This window comes from Camellia sinensis, chromosome 5 (assembly GCF_055761805.1).
Source record: "Camellia sinensis isolate YWXY chromosome 5, ASM5576180v1, whole genome shotgun sequence".
Lineage (NCBI taxonomy): Eukaryota > Viridiplantae > Streptophyta > Magnoliopsida > Ericales > Theaceae > Camellia > Camellia sinensis.
This window is the reverse complement of record NC_138965.1, coordinates 33259039-33276551: the sequence shown is the minus strand read 5'-3', so window position 1 is coordinate 33276551 and position 17513 is coordinate 33259039. Positions and strand designations below refer to the sequence as shown.

At 33.7% G+C, this 17513-nt stretch overlaps 2 protein-coding genes and 1 long non-coding RNA gene across 3 annotated transcripts; 1 reads left to right on the top strand and 2 right to left on the bottom strand.

Annotated features, from left to right (window-relative positions):
* The first annotated feature begins 1991 nt into the window (after positions 1–1991).
* LOC145791316 (uncharacterized) lies at positions 1992–2327 on the top strand. The gene has a single exon (XM_082871666.1). It carries the CDS (start codon positions 1992–1994, stop codon positions 2325–2327), a length of 336 nt encoding a protein of 111 aa, XP_082727792.1.
* Positions 2328–4239: 1912 nt separating this feature from the next.
* LOC145790074 (uncharacterized) lies at positions 4240–5003 on the bottom strand. The gene is made up of 2 exons (XR_014328716.1): positions 4644–5003; positions 4240–4389 (listed from the first exon to the last, which is right to left on the bottom strand). It is a non-coding gene; the product is annotated as an uncharacterized LOC145790074 (long non-coding RNA).
* Positions 5004–8267: 3264 nt separating this feature from the next.
* Positions 8268–16477, bottom strand: LOC114303062 (peroxisomal (S)-2-hydroxyacid oxidase GLO4-like). The gene is made up of 12 exons (XM_082868527.1): positions 15671–16477; positions 15383–15566; positions 14815–14920; positions 13203–13391; positions 11727–11780; positions 10510–10864; positions 10287–10411; positions 10143–10189; positions 9994–10071; positions 9773–9897; positions 9534–9591; positions 8268–9367 (listed from the first exon to the last, which is right to left on the bottom strand). The coding sequence occupies exons 6-12, from the start codon at positions 10647–10649 to the stop codon at positions 9299–9301; spliced, it is 642 nt and encodes a 213-aa protein (XP_082724653.1). The 5' UTR covers positions 10650–10864; positions 11727–11780; positions 13203–13391; positions 14815–14920; positions 15383–15566; positions 15671–16477; the 3' UTR covers positions 8268–9298.
* Positions 16478–17513: the final 1036 nt, after the last annotated feature.

The following is a 17513-nucleotide window of genomic DNA, read 5'->3' as shown; positions in this document are numbered from 1 at the left end:
CCGAAGTACCAGCCGAGGTGCCACGTTGTCCTGGTCATGACGCCGAGATCATCTCGGCTAGGCCGAGGTTATTTGCGATGATACCAGAATTTGGGATAAGCGGATAAGGGACAAGAGTCTTAGAATGAGAGAGGACTTCAGTTTGGGTAAGGATAAGACTCTTAGAGAGTTTATTCCAATCCTACTGGGAGTCCAAGATTAGCAGTAATCCTAAGTCCATTGAAACTAGGCTTCTATTGGGACTAGGCTTGTGTTAGCTATAAAAGAGAGGCACCCTCATGGGGTCTAAGGTATGCTTTTTATGCTCTGAATAGTGAGTTAAGCACTTTTGCTATCTTTGAGAGATAACTGACTTGATTGTCAGAGTGCCTCCGAGTGGACGAACCACCGTCGGAATCTCTTCTTTTTGTGACAGGTCGTTCAAGCTTAATCTATTCTGACAGTATTCTCTAGCTGAATGCTTGATTGGCAGTGTGGTCAGAAATTGACACACACAAATAGGATTACAGCCACATCTTCCAACTAAATTGATAAAAAGCAGCTTAGGAATGAGCTTGTTTAGTGAAATTTGATGATTTGAGTTACTTTGAGGAATAGTTTTATAGTAGCAATCCAACAGTTCATATTTAAATTTAAAAAAATTATGCCATTTTAAGGTGTGTGATTTTAATATTATTTATTTTAGTTTTAACTTTTAGTTAAATTATGTATTTTATTGATACGTCTGCTGCAGTTAAAAAAAATTATTATAGAAAAACCATCACCCTATGCATAAGACAGGAGACTAGTCATGCCATAAAGTGGATCTCTTAAGTAAACTATTGTTAGGGATTAAACTATGGTTAGAAACAGTTATCTTTAAAATGGGACAAATTAGACCAATCAGTACTAAATCCTTGACTGCACTCCAAACTAATCTCTTTCCAGTTTTATAGAAACAAGTGGATGCGTGTCCTGTTAAAGATTACAATTACATTCTTTCTCTTATAGACAAATCATTGCCTAGATTTGATTTTCATCCCTAACATGGACTTCAATCATTGCACATGCCTTCGATATTCCTTTCATCATTTACTAATCACAACTTGGAGTGTGAGTGTACAATCATTCTCTTATTCAGTGTTCGAGATTATTCACATTATTTTTAGAATTGACTAATTATATCAGTTAAATTAATAAAAGTGTTATTAAAATCTCACAAATTTTGCTTTAGTGACTCTATAGTTCTAAAAAAATCTCAAAAAAATATTCAGCAAACATATTCAATGGTTGAGATTAATTTCATGTACGTATTTGATTATACAAAAAATAAATTTCAATTACACTATTTTTTCTAATTCAATTCATAGTCCATAATTCCAAGTCTATGACATTCTCTTTTTAACTTTTAAAAGAATTGAGTCTTGATAAAGTAAGACTAATTTATTTTTATTAATTTGACCAATTATAATTACTCATACCAAAAATGATGTGGCGACTCTGGACCACTGAAATCAGACCCATTGGTTTGTTAAATAGTTGAAACTTAAAAAGGAGGAGCATCTCTATGTTAACCAACTAACCCAGTACTTGTATACACTCTTTTCTCTCAATGTACACTGTATTGGGTTGAAATATGATGCAAGCCATGTGTTTCAAGGAATCCAAACAAGGCACTCTTTGCTCTTCCTTTTGCTACTAAATATTTGTTTGATGCAATATAGGAGGGCACATCAATATCTTCCATGTGCTTGCTTCACTTTCACTCTCTTTATAAAATCTCCACAAACTACTAAATCAACCTACAATACCCTTCAAACTCATCCCTCTCTCTCTCTCTGTCTCTCTATGTATATCTTCAATGTACATCTTCAAACTCATCCCTCTATGTTGCTGCTAATCTATGCCTATCTTGGCTTGGTTTATTGATGAATTAGGGATGAACTATCTTTGTGCTCACTCTTTTCATCAATAATTTGTTTTTCGTTCATCAAAACAAAAAATTTAAATAAATGGGCTTTGAAGATGTGGTTGGGTGGCGGTGGACGACACGTTACAAGAGGCTAACTAGCAATGATCGTGAGAAGGTGGCGGTGAGGCCTAGAAGGCGATGGGTGACGAGAATGAATGGAAAACTGAAAGGTTTTCGGCTACCACAGTCCAAAAGGTTGAATTGGAAGGCATTTTCCATAGTTATGTTGCCAAGAAGGATGGCGCAGATTTACGCTGATGTTGTTAACAGAATGAAGACGGATGAAATATGCCCTGCAATCATCTTTTCTGGCCAATGGGGACTTCCAGTTCTCTCTCATTCCAATGTTAAATGTAGGAGTGCCATTTTTCATTGAAATTAGCCTGGCTTGCTTTCAGTGACTTTGTTTTGTTCTCTCTCTTTTTGAACTGTTTTGTTTTCATCTTATTATTAAAGCACACTATGTTTTTCACATAATATGAGCAAAAGATATTTGCTCTTGCATATGATGGAGAGAACAACAATCAGGCTTTAAATTGTGTTTGGCAAATACAACTCTCAAATGTGTTGTTGAAAAGTGTTTTTGTTGCTTCTGAGGAACTCTCACGTAACAGTTCTTCTATGTGCATAGAAATCAATCATAAAACCGGATACAGTTGGTGTAAAGTCTATAAAAGAGTGAGATTTACCTCATCTAAAAAAGTTGAATAGTTCTTCTATATGCACAGAAACCAATCACAAAACCGGATACAATTCTCTTAGGCTTACTACTCCTCAAAAGAGTGAGATCCACCTCGTGCAAACAAGTTGTGTCCATTCTGTGTTTTGGTTTTGGTGTACTTAAAATTTCTCTTCAAATAATAGTAATTAACCACAGATTTCAAGTAATAGTAAAAAGAATACTCCCTTTTCACATAACATGAGCAAAACATGTATAGCATATTAGCATTAGCTTATTTGCTTTTGCATATGATGGAAAAGAAGGCACAGTCAGGCTTGTAGTCACACTACAACAAATTTGGGATTTAAAGACGAAACAAATTTGTCAAAAAATGTATATATTTCGTCACCCAAAGTAATTACGACGAACATTTTTCGTCACCCGTTTTGTCGCCAAAGGGTCGTCGCTAAAGGGTCTTAGAGACAAAAAAAAAAATTTGTCATTGAAAATGATAAATTTATGACGAATTTTTTTGTCTCCAATATACTTTGTTGGAAACATACTTGTAAGTAATTAGCGACAAAATATTTTGTCATTAAAGGAGAAATTAGAGACAAAAGTATTTGGTCATAAATATAAGAAATAGAGACGAAATAATTTTGTCACGTTTAATATAAATGAAGACGAAAATTTTTTGTCAAAGAAGCTACCAATAGAGACAAAAACAAATTCATCATTAAAAATGAAAAATTTGTGACAAATTTTTTTGTCTCCAATACACTCTGTTGGGAACATACTTGTAAATAATTTAGCGACAAAATATTTTGTCATTAAAGGAAGAAATTAGAGACAAAAGTATTTTGTCATAAATATAAGAAATAGAGATGAAATAATTTTGTCACGTTTAATATAAACGAAGACAAAAAAAAATTTGTCAAAGAAGCTACCAATAAAGACAAAAACAAATTCATCATTAAAAATGATAAATTTGTGACGAATTTTTGTCTCCAATACATTCTGTTGGGAACATATTTGGAAGTAATTAGCGACAAAATATTTTGTCATTTAAAGAGAAATTAGAGACAAAAGTATTTTGTCATAAAAATAAGAAATGGAGACAAAATAATTTTGTCACGTTTAATATAAACGAAGACGAAATTTTTTTGTCAAAGAAGCTACCAATAGAGACAAAAATAAATTCATCATTAAAAATAATGAAATAATGTCAAAAAAAATTCGTCACACATTGAGGGTAATAGTGACAAAATGTGACAATATTTTTTGTCATGACAAATTCATTTAGCGACGAAATAAAGAATTCATGACAAAATTAATCATCCACCTAAGCTAAATAAGAGACAAAAAAAAACCTTCTTTAGGGATGAAAAATTTTGTCAATAATTCCATAATATTTTTTTCCACATTATATACCTATTTTATCAAAATCTAAATTTTAGTTCAACAAATATGACCCTATTCATGTTGAAACCTGTTGAATATAACAATTCCATCACAACTTAACCTAACCTGTTATCAACACATTTACGAATTAACAAAATGAAGATATCCATTCATCATTACAAATAATTTCATTATAATACAATAAAATAGTGCAATATCCACAAAATATCCAAAAGTTATAACTTGTTCAATTCCACCAAAAATCCAACAATAACTAGTGCAACTCCAAAAAGTATGTGTATCCTTATCAAACAAAAATGAACATTCAAGCAAATTACATCATTGTTGCACGTCAAAAATGCCACTCTAATCCAATCTGCAAAAAAATAAATTAAAAGTTTTAGTAATTAATCAGTTATACAAAAGATTAAAAACATTAGTAACTCATCAATTTATAATTAGATCAATTATACAATTTATCCCTGTAACAGACTTTTTTTGAGATTATGAGAACAAAAAATTAATTTTAAGGCTAATTCACAAATGGTGCATCCCATTAATGTGTCGTAAGTTCATACAACTTATATTGGTCCCTCCCAAGGTGCATCCCATTAATGTGTAATAGCTTACCGCTCAGGTGCTAAAGCTGAGTTATCATCACCACTGGAGAAAGGAAGAAGGTCAATGAGTGTGGATGGGGGTTCTGTAGTCAGAATTATAAGCTACATCTTCACGCTATTTGCAAGGGGCAAAAAAGAAAAAAGAGAAAAGAGAAGCACCAGGTTAATATTGCAGAAACAACAAAATCAAAGCCAATCAACAGTTAGGACTCTCACTGACAAATCTTCTCAATCTAATCCTAGTTGCATAAAGTCTAATAAAAGTTCAATTTCAATATCTGAAATGTTTCACTGCTTTGCCTTTGTATTACCAAGTTAGTAAAAAAAATATATGAAACCATTTGAAGCATAAAACAACCATCGTACGTGAGTGGTAAGTCTCCCAAACACACAACACAACTCTCAAATGAGCCATACCAGCAAGCACAACAAGTTAACAATCATCCAAGTAGACTAATTACTACAACTAAAAGAACAACAAGGTCTTTAACACTCAATCCCTGGGATGCAAAAATTATTTTGAGGAGAGTGATGTTGCCAAAGTTCTATGATGAACTTGTGTTGTAATGTATGACAACATTATTGGAATATATATTCTAACTAACAACATCAAATTTCCAAGAGCCTTGCAAAATATGTTCTGCCAATGCACATAAACATGAAATTTTAGAACTAATGGAATCAAGCCATATTTTACTTCAAAATAAGATAATTTTCTTTTATGTACTTGTGAATCTCCATAGCATAAACAGTTACCCCATCATGAAATTATGTTTGAATTCATCATTATGCACAGAGGGGGAAAATATGGAACTCGGAACTTATGCACGAGTTCAGGCATTTTCCTACTCTATCTCCGACCAAACCAATTTCCAAGGTCCGCTTTTTGTTCCTAATTTGGGATTCAGAAAAGATTAAAAAAAAAAAAATAAAGAAGAAGAAGAAGAAGAAGAAGAAGAAGAAGAAGAAAAGAAAAAGAAAAAAAAAACACTTTTATCATTGAGAAAGGTTAGATGCATTATGTTAAAAGCATCCAGATTTAGGGCAAAATTTTCAACCCAAAAAGTAAACCAATCAACTTAGACATTCATACATGAAAAACTAAAGAAAAATCATCAGCTGAGGGAAAACCAATCCTTTCTTTATGGTCATGTCACATGGACAGTGGCAGCACATGGGTAAGACAACCAGTGTGGTTTCTTCACCTGGGCAGCAAGGACACAATGTTGCAGCAACACAGCCATGTATAAGAAAAAGCATAAGAAAGGAATAGAAGATGCTTCTTACCTCAATAGAAAGGAACATACTCTTCTAGCTCCCCCTAAATAGGGGCCTATGAGCCCACCTACAGCCCCAGCTGTGGCTTTAGTAGACTGAACCAGATTTTTTTCAGCTTCTGATGGTTTAACCATTACTGGCTAACCAAGAAGAGGCTGGCTAGAGAGTGCTATTGCCATAGGGACTGGCATTGTATCAAAAAATTCAATATAACTGCAAAGAAGCTGCATTAGCATCTAGATGGTACTAAGAAGGGAAATGGACATTGATTAGATGTGAAAGTGAATACAATAATAAGATTAACAAATGATACTGCCCAGTCTAAACATATTTTTTTCCTTTTTTGGAGGTGGGTGGGGAATATATTATTAACCACACCATCAAACCCACTAACTTGCAGGGGATATAACAAGCAATAAATGGAATGGACCATTATGACTTATAGAATATACCAGCAGTATACAATTTAATGAACTCGAATCGTATAATCAAACACTCTCTAATTGTTATTGATCAAATATCTATTAATGCGTGGAAGCACTAGGGAAAGTAAACAACTTCCACTAATAATGAAATATGAGACATCAAAGCAAATACCATCCTTCACCAAAAAAAAAAAAATGTCCTTCAGTTTTTTTCCACAATATTCACCCTTAATATTTTAAAATCACTAGAATAATACAAATCCATTAATAGCTACGCAATGTTTAAAACATTTCTCCATTACCGAAACCAAATTTTAACCAATGCAATTTCATGAAGCCCATCCCCAAAACCAAAAAAACAACTTGGTGAGTTTACATTGTGTGGGGGAGGAGGGTGAAAGAGAGGGGCAGGGGGTCATCATCTATCTTACAAAGCATTGGACTTGGCCTTACTGCAATTTTGTTAGCCCATAATTACTTGTCAATTTAGCATGTAGACTTTTTCAATATGATTAGTGTGCCTTTTGCTCTGTCATCTTCACTTGTTGATAACAACCTTAGTTGTTAAAAGAAGTGTAGACTTCTATCTTTGACCTCATTACGAGATGACAAACCTCCACTCACTACAAGAATTAACACTTTTAGCAACAAAAAAATTGGTCGCTAAAAGTCTATTTTTGGTCGGCAAAAGTTATCCGCGACCAAATTTTTTGGTCGCTACTTTGGTCGCCAATTGAGGGTCGGCAAAAGTAATTCGCGACCAAAATTATGGTTGGTCGGCAAAAGTTGGATTTTGCCGACTAAATTTTTGGTCGCTAAATATTTAATTACCGCGACTAATTTATTTTGTCGCCAAAACACTTTGGTCGCGAAAAGTGATATTTTCCCAACCAAATTTCTTAGTCGCCAATTATCACATTTGGTGACCAAAAAGTTTGGTCGCCAATTATTACATTTCGCGACCAAATTTTTTGGTCGCCAATTATTACATTTTGCGACCAAAAAAATTGGTCGCCATTTGTGTCTTTTTGCGACCAAAACTTTTGGTCGGCAAAAGTGAGATTCCACGACCAAGAGCTGTTTTGGTCGGCAATACATGTATTTTTTGCGACCAAAATTCTTGGTCGGCAATTGTCATTTTTTGCAAAAAAAAATAATTTTGGATGTCGCGACTAATAAATTGGTCGTCAAAGCAGGAAAACAATACACCTGTAATCATTTTATAATTCAATCAATCCATAATAAACCTATAATTTTAAAGCATCATTCAAATTAACTGAATCATTAACATTCGACACAATACATAATTCATTAGCATTCGACACAATACATAATTCATTAACATTCGACACAATACAACTATTCTAAGTTTTCATTCACAAGTCACATCCATGTAGCATAACAATTTGAAACATAACTATTTGTTATCCATGCGCAGCTATCAACAAATCAAAACTACTAATATTTGTTATCCATACACATCCATCCAAAAATATTTAATCCTCCCAAAAATACTTATACTGCCAAGTAGTCTTGTACAATTTGGCTTCGTGAACTTGTTAAGAAATATGTTGGGGAGGGTGCTCGTCTGGTTCGTGAACTTTTGATCCACTTTTCCCAACTTTTGATCCACTTTTCAATGATGGCCCCATCGATATTGTTTTAGCTGCTTCAAATGTTTCTGGGAACAAAGAAAAATTATGTCACTATGAAACAGCACTACCGAACAAAGATAATAAAACCTCAACAAACTTCACTACAACAATCCCAGCAACCCCTACTTCTGTAGCTTTTATTGCTGCCAAGAGTAGCATACTAGATCATCAGCAATTTTTGTTTCTCACAAATAAACATGAGTAGAAAACAAGAAATATTCAAGACCTATGAAACAAGAAAATTATAAATGGGTTTGCTAAAGCTCATATTGTCCAAAAATATAGGGGTCATATATAGCTATTCCTTCTAGAAATAAACATAAAAACAAGAAATTCTTCAAATTTAATGGTTTTTTGTTTTGTGGCCCTTACATTGATTTTGAAAAAAAAAAAAACTTTGATTGATTTTTCAGCTCCTGTGAAGAGGTTCTCTCATTTATAAAGTCAAAAAGAAAAATTAGAGAGATACAAACATCTAAACAGAGTCATGAGCTTACCATCTTCAGCTGTCAGGACCCCTTTGACTAGAATTGGCAAACTAGCGACATACCTTAACCAGTCTATGTCCTGCAAAGTTTTGAATAAGATTTAACATAAAGGAAATCAATTTATGACCTTGATGACTTCTGTATTTACCAACCAAAAAATCAATTATTTTAAGTATGCAACCACACCAACAGAAATATTTTTGGCGGTGGCTTTCAGCTCCATCAACTGTGTGACCTTGTGAGAGACCTCAAATGACTAAAACACAAGAACCTTTATGCCAATTCGGTCCCTATAGTTCCAAATGACTAAAACACAGACAGATTATTGTAGTAGCCCCTATAATTCCAATTGATAACTGTAGACTATTTTTAACAAAAATGGGACCAAATTGACACAACGGGCAAACTACATGGACCACCTGTGTAATAAAATTTTTGTTCATTTTTCCATTTTGCCTACGAAGAATGGGCACATGAAGAGCATGTGGGCTATCTTCTGTCAAAAAATCTTGACCATCATTACCAACTGGACCAATTAGATGCAAAATGGAAAATTAAAAGGTAAAATTGTTGCAATTGAAACTACAAAGATTAAATTGTCACAAGGCGTAAATTATAGGGACTTGTATCGTAATTTGTCCCTAAAACATATAACTATCACAATAATATTCATATATATATATAGCAGTACAATTAAAACAGCTTTTCAAATGATGTTTCTAAGCAAAGGAAATGTTTGGCTCAAGAGTAACACCTTCAACAAAAGTTAACTGTGAAGTCAAATTTTCAGTTAACACACATAGACTATTGCTCTATGGTTTATACCTTCCAACACAGAGAAGGATCAAGCGTCTTTGCTGTAAAAGCTGCAAGCTTTGAGCCATTATCCTGCAAAATAAGTAATCTATGTTAGAGTTGTAAATCTTGTATCAGACTGGTTACAACTAGTATTAGAGAAATATGCAACCATGTATCATACAACTAACACAAAAAACAACTAATACACTGTCTGCAAGCATGTTTAAATGCATATATTAGGAAACAAATAACTCACCGAAACTGCTTCAGTTGACAAGAGACCTTCTAAGTTCTTCGGCTGAGGTGCAATCATTCTGAACAAGTGATTGTGTTTGGATTATTAACGTGATGCATGGGGAAAAGTTCATTTAATTATAGATAATAAATATCAGTGAATTTCCAAATATTGGAGGGAGAAAATTATTCATTAATGTGAAGGACATTGAAGGTATTAGTAGCGGAAATTATATGAAAGAGAAGGAAATGAAATTTCACTTGTTCTTAATGTCTGCTTCCCTTCGACCAAGCCTAGGGGTATCAACAGTAAGCATAATAGCCTTGAACCCATTTCTTTCGGCTCTTTGCACTAACACAGCTGTTACATCCCTTCTTTTATATACCTATGAACAGAGGATTACCAAACTGTGAATCCTAAAGAACGATAAAGATTCCTATGAAGAAACTTAAGTTTATTAGAGCTGAAGAGAGTATAATACATATGTTTGAAAAAAGCGAATGGCATTGCAACTGGAAGCAACCTCCTCCACGGTGCAGTCAGCCGAAAAGGGCATTGCCTGTAATGAGGGACAGCTCAGCAATCAACAATGCAAAGTAAAAAGGAATTAGAGTATGAGAGTATCAATACCATGATGGTGTTACATGCAGCAGCTGCTCTGGCTGTTGCAACCTCTCCTGATAAAAAATATTTTTAAAAAAATTAAAAAATTCAAAGCTGAAATCATAAGTACACATAAATTTCACTCAAAATCCCTTCTAAATGAAATTAGACCTTCAGCACGAGCCAACTTATGCAATCCAATTGGAGCGATCATGATTGGTGCCGAAGTTGGGTAACCCAATATAGTGGTTGGCATATCTATTCTGCTCACATCTACAAGAACTCTTGGCTGAAAACTGAGAAAATCCCAAAAATAAATAATAAATAAATAAAAATTGGCGTAAGTTGGTGTCCCTGTTCGCTAATAAGAATAAGAGGTGTAACAACACTTAACGTGATTCTACGGAACGCTTCCATGTTCTCTCTTAGCGTGTGCTGGTCCTCAGCTCCCCCATTGTAGAAGTCAAAGTACATCTTCGGAAGAGCTCGCCTTGCCAGTTCCTGGAACTCATTCACATTGATCGGTTCTGCCATTTTTTCTGAAAACACAGCCCCCACTAGCTGACTCTAACATTCCAGTAATAAGTAACCCCTAAAAATAGTCTTCTTGGCCTTTTCAAATAACAGTCTTCTAGCAGGAACTCTTATCTGCTGCATGACATTGACCTTTGTGTCACTCCTTAAATCAATCTCACACTACTTTTCATTCTCTCAAAACCTTTGAGTTGATAGGAAACCTCTCTAAGAACCTGGGAAAAAAAAAAGTATGCTAAATATAATAGAAGGTTGGGATTAAACCAAGTTATAGAGGGATACACATTCAAAACAGTAATCATTATATTTTTGTGACACATTCTATATTTTAATTCGATAATTGAATGAGTGAAGAAACAATAGACACAGCCACAAGTTGGGCTACCCACCATCTCAATATAATCATTGACCCAACTATGGATCAAAAGATAAAAAATTACTTTCTGTTATTTCAATGTTTCCCTCTTCAATTAGGTGTTTCTCAATCCATTGATATAAATCCCTCCTATGGTTTTGGCAACCTGTTGGGCTATAAAATAGCAGAAGTCACACATTGTATTACACTGTTTAGTAGGTAATTATCCAGAATCAGATAAAAGATATAATCTAACTGCACTCACTCAAAAAAAAGTGTTCTTATCCCAACAGATTAATTTTGTTTGGTTTGTTTTTCTTGTTTTCAGAATAAAATAATAATAAAAAGTTTGAAAACATCCATCGTTTCCTTCATTTGTGCAAAAACAGCTTTCAAAATTTAAAAACTATTTTTTAGTGTTTCTTTAATAAAAAAAGTTTTCCATATTTTTCGAAATATGAAAACAGAAAAATGAAAATGATACCAAACAGATTTAAAGTTTATTCCATAGAAAATGTACTAATTGAATTGCAATATTTTCTCTCATGTATACAACAAATTTCCAAAGTACCACCAAGAATACATAAACTGGTACATCCCACTGATATTGCAAATGCACGAGTGTCTCTACTTGCAAAAAATAAATGAAAGGCAGCATGGAAAAATACCCAATGATGAACTTTATAATGAAGATGCTGAGAATACTAGTCAGGGGTGCTAACCGATCAATTTTCCATACTCTTTTTCCGTCAATCATTTCAGGGGAATATCATATCCTGTCAAAGGAATGAAATTCTATATTACCAGTGGTATTCACCATCATGTACAGAAACAATAGTCACCTGAATCAAATAAAAAACTTACAAAGAAATGGTTGATTATGCAACATGTGCTTATATATTTTGTTTCTAACATCTTTCCAACACCAAACATCATTTGCAATTAACATGCATTAAAATATGATCTGAAAATGAATGGAAAGATAAACTTAAATAATGGGGCAGAATAAGGAACTTTTCAAGCTAGATTCCAAAATGCTAAAATTCATCAAAAAGTGTGTGAAAATCAAATATGAAAAATGTAGATAGATCAGTCACAACTTAACAAAATGTAGGAAAATCTTGCTTACACAAAATTCAGATTTATATAACATCGAAACAATAAGATCTACCACACAATACAATTTTCTTCGCTTTTTCCTTAAAGGTCATAGAATCCTCCAAATGTCCCATTTTATTTTTCTAATAATAATGATAAAGTGTCCCATATTGCTCTCCCTTTTGTCGCCCACACAAACTTCTAAAACTACTCATGAAACTATGGGAGAGAGTAGTTGAACAGAGATTAGGATATGCAGCAATAGTTTTAAATGAGTAATATGGCTTGATGCCGCAAAGATCCACTATGGAAGCTATTTTTCTACTTAATCGACTAATGAAAAAATATAGGGAAAAGAACAAATATTTCCATATAGTGTTTATTCACTTACGAAAAGCATATAGGGTTATTATGACGAAATCTGTTTTGAGTCTTTGAGATGGTATGGAAATGTGAAACATAAATAGTTAATGCATCTATAAGAAGGAGTGATTTAATCCACATTGATGTTGCTAAAAAAAATATATAGGCAGTGAGGTTATGAGATGAAGACATGATTAATCTAAACTTAACTGAGATGACTGACTTCAAACAGATGCAAGTTAATTAATTATATGTACCGTATCAAGCCATTTTTTAAACCATTCTATAGCTGAATTCTGAAGACGTTAGATGTTCAAATCCTGATCTTTAATTAATTTTTTTGCCCTTGTGTGGAACAAGAAAACTTCCCAAGCAAAACCATTTGAAGTTTAGAGTTGTCTTTTGTGTTAGGCAAGATTGATGTTAGTTTCTCTAGTTTTTTTTTTTTTGAACCTCATTGGCATGGGCCATCATAATGACAGCAAATTCAGTGATCAAATCAGAGGCCCACACTAGGCTTAAGGTCAGTCCTAATTGAGAGCCATTGATTGGTAGATTACATGCTCATGCAGATAAACAGGGTAACATGCATTAAAATCATGTACTTACTAATACCCCGAGGAGCAAATATTTTAAATGACACCTCAACCGCTTCTTTGCCATTGATTGGCAAATTACATGCTCATGCAGATTTTTAATGGGTTTTTTTTAATCAGAACTCCAAAGAAATAACTTACTTGGCAATATTTATGTGATCCATCTCTGTCAGCATAAAGATTTCCAGGATTGTTGCATATGGGACACCATTTTTGCAGTCAAAAAAAAGTATGCAGTCTCTTTATTGCTACAATTTGATTAGTCTCAAGATTAAGACCTTTTTGAACAATACCGTAGGCGCTGAGTCCAATAACCTTACCCAGCTTATACTGCCAATTCAGCAGCTTTAGTTTATTGACAACACACAACATATATAAATTGATTAATGATGATTATGATATTGAACTACACAAGCACAACACATATCCTTAATAAATTCAATTATGCCAACCGGTAGAGATATGTGATGTCGTACAAGTATAGCTAGAGAAAGAAGCAACAGAGAAAAGGAAGACAATTTTAGATATGAATGTTCACAATATATTGGTTCACAATATATTGGTTTCACAATATTAAAATATTATCATTTCAAAATTATAAAATTGTATCACATCATCTATTTGTATACTAATTAATTTTCCAAGTCTGTTTAAAGTGATGGTTATGTTTGATTGGTAAAAATAACATATGAGACTAAGAGTTATAAATCTCTCCCATGGTGCAATTAGCATTTCTGTAGGGTAGGATCGCTAACTCGAGTTCAACTTACATTAAATCGTTAAAAATTCGTTTAAGCTTATCATATAATTAAGTCAAATTTGAACATATTTTAAAACTCATGAATTTTTTAAGCTTAACTTTCACCATAAAACTATATATATATTTAAAAAAATAAAAAATGAAAACCTATATATATTTAAAAAATATAAATAAAAAACCCAAATACCTCAAACTCAACTTCATTTAAACAACTCAAAACTCAACTCATTTACAACTGAGCCACATTAGACAAAACTTTTCGTGAAAACATGGCTTTACTCAATCCTAGGTGTAGATCCCCATATCCTTTTGTACCAAGTAAATGGCTTCCACACTAGTCCAATTTTCTCTTTTTAGCACCTGGGACATTGCATAAACTAATGGCTAAAGCAACCTCTCTCTAATTTGTAAAACAAATTAAAAGCACTAATCAACAATGTCAAAAGGGAATGCTCACTGTGCACCGTCCTAAAAGCATATCTCTGCCAACATTTAGTGTTAATCTTATCCATTAACACTAACCCAAATAGTCAGTTACCAACAAATCACGTGTATCATTAAGTTCAAGCACAATACCAAGAGAGTCTAATCCAGGACATCCAAATTAATAGTTCGTCCAAAATTCCAGGCAGTTTAATTAATAATTATTGCCAATGACTCCATACAATAGAAACCAGCAAGTCCACCTAGATTTCAATTACATAATCATACATTTTATGTCAAAAAACCAAAATCAATGTATCCCAAACAAATATTCTTTCCAAAGGTTAGTTGAGGATATTTGGAACCCTAATGTCATTTTGCTTTGTAGATAGATTGCAAGTCACAGATTCCTCACATCTTTCACCACCTACTGATGTGATACCAAAATCGATCATGAATTTCCTTCACAAGTATGTTCAAATTTGAGTTTTAACAAACGAGTTACCTTAATGAATCATCCATAAAGTGCATCAATATGAATTTCCTTAACGAGTTACCTTAATGAGTTACCTTAACAAACGAATTTCCTTCACAAGTATTTTTCCCATCGACATCCCCATGGTGGAGTCTTCTCGTCAAAGCTCGTGATGTCATGAGTTAAGATTGTTATATAAGCCTGTTTAATTAATGAATCATCCATAAAGTGCATCAATATGAGGAGCCAACAACACTGTTAACTACACTAAAGAACAAGGTAAAAAAATTCATCTCTATGCACCTACACAACATATAAAAAGAAATCGCAGTTGGCTAATGACCGAATTGTGAGCACTAAGCACCTTCCCACTAATTCTACTTTCTAGATGTATAATCTGCCAAGGCTAGGCTCTATCATGAATTTGTCCATTAAATACAAAAACAACACTCTACCTGCTGTTTCTAAACAATTTACCAAGTGAAAGAAGTTGTTCACCAGCAACAATAATAAAATAAAACAACATAAACAATTGATAAATCAAGAATTTCCCAAGAACCTTAAGACAATATAACCCTCTGTTTGATTGCTGAGGAAAAACAAAAAAACAAAATGAAAATTTGAGGAAAAACAAAACAAAATGAAAATAAGTCATGTCGTAACCTTAGCCTCGTACAGCAGCAATTGGGCAGTGGTCAGCCTCCCGGAACAATCGCCGCCGCCGCTGATGAGGTTTTGGGTGTTTTGAAGAACAATAACCCCAACAAGAGGGAGGAGATTGAGAAATTGTTGAACCCTATGTCGAATCATGATTTCGATCAGATGGTTTCCTTTGAGAACCTAATCACTGATTTCCAAGAAGAAGAAGACAATGTTATGATTGATGATAATGTGGGTTTTACTGTTGTGTTTGACGAGGAAGAAGAACAGGAGGAAGAGAATGGGTTTTACTGTTGTGTTTGACGAGGAAGAAGAACAGAATGGTTTTGATGATGATGATCTTAAAGTTGAGACCAAGCTTTTGGGTCATCTCCAATTCGATAATTTCAGCCTTGTTAAGTGTTTGTTGCAAAACCGATTGAAGATTGTGTGGTGTACTCGTCTAGCCAGGGCCGAGGATTAGGAGACGAGAGAGAATATTGAGGAAGAAATGTTGGAATCTGGACTGGAATTGGCTGCAATTCTTGAGCAGTTCCAAGCCGATTGAGAGAGAGAACACAGAGAGAGGGAGAGTAGGAGATAGAGGAGATCAGGGCCTTCTTTTAATTTTTTTTTTTCCAGGTACAAAACGACGTCGTTTTTACTTTGGCGACCAAATTTTTTTTGTTGCCAAAAAATTTCATTTCCCCCCTCCCTGTTTGAAATTTCCCTCCCAAACACTTTTGGCGACCAAAACACCACATTAGTCGCAAAAAAGCTACCTTCGGCAACAAATTTTTTTAGTCGCTAAATCTCAATCAATTGCGACTAAAATATTAGTTGCTAAAAGTACAAATTTGGCGACTAAATTTTTTTGGTCGCCAAAATGTAACCTTCCGCGACCAAATTTGAAGTTGGTCGCCAAAGGCATACCAATTTCTGCGACTAACTCATTTTTGGTCGCCAAAATGTGACCTTCTGCGACTAACTCATTTTGGTCGCCAAAATATTGATCATTCGCGACTAATTAATATTTTGGTCGGCAAATGTCATTTTTTTGCGACCAAAATTTTTTTGGTCGGCAAAAGTGGTCGCCAAATGTGTAAATTCTTGTAGTGACTAATGATAGAATTAAAATAGTTATAGCATAATAAAAAATTAAATTGAGATAATTTTTTGGCTATGGAAGGAAAAATTGAACTTACCCAACTCTCTTGGAATGACTTGAATTGCGGTCCATTATAAGGCGTACATCTCAGACCTGGAACTGTAATTCAACGGTATTAGAAATACTCAACACAAATAATTAGTTCACCATCAAACATAATATACCATCACATATTACGTTATAGCCCCACAGTGAGTAGCCCAAGAAGCACGAAACTTCTGGTGGCAGCTGCAAGGCAAGCATGCACAGAGTAAGTGGGTCTCCAATAGATGGCTTTGATTGCCTACCAAAATCTTATAAATCATACGCTAAAGATAATAGAAATTAAAATGAATGTGAAAATTGATTCATTTTGGCCAGCTTCATTTACCTGTATAAAATAAAATAATAGATCTTCAAAGTTCAAACACAGTAAAGACTAAGTAATTGAATTTCATTTAGCACCCTTTGAACTTTTTTTAAATAAAATATGGCAAGTTCCAATTTCTTGTATAAAAATACAGTTAAAAAATTCCCAAATTTTGGATTTTATTTAGGTTTGCCCAAGACATAAAATGTAATTGATACAGCAATAAAAAGTTCATAAGCAAAAACCATCCGCTGATCTCATTCAGGATCAACCTCCATCTCTGCCACTTCTTCCTTTTTCTCTTTATACCGTCTGCTAAAGAAAAAAAAATCTTAAGTATTATCCCAACTTGATCCATAAATAACAATAAATCTGCTTCAGTTAAAGAAGGGTAAGTCAAAAGAGTGGAACAAACTAACGAACCATAACTAAGGAAAATACATTTGGTCCTTGAAAAAATTAAAGTACTTAAGCAGCAAAATTCCTCGAGAAAGCTTTACTTTTTGGCAACGACAAATTTGTAGCGGCAAAAAAAAATTAAAAATCATATATATTTTTTTATAAGATTTACATATTTACAAGAGGCATCTCTCAGGCACTACTATTACAAACTAATAACATTGTAGGCAAAAAAACAC

Bases quoted from the DNA above. Each gene is read 5' to 3' on its own strand.
- LOC145791316 (XM_082871666.1), top strand. From the start codon at position 1,992: ATGGGCTTTGAAGATGTGGTTGGGTGGCGGTGGACGACACGTTACAAG.
- LOC114303062 (XM_082868527.1), bottom strand. From the start codon at position 10,649: ATGGCAGAACCGATCAATGTGAATGAGTTCCAGGAACTGGCAAGGCGA. The intron at 10,072-10,142 runs GTATTGATACTC...CCCTCATTACAG, and splicing joins CTGCATGTAACACCATCATG to GCAATGCCCTTTTCGGCTGA. The intron at 9,898-9,993 runs GTATTATACTCT...CTCTGTTCATAG, and splicing joins TTCGCTTTTTTCAAACATAT to GTATATAAAAGAAGGGATGT.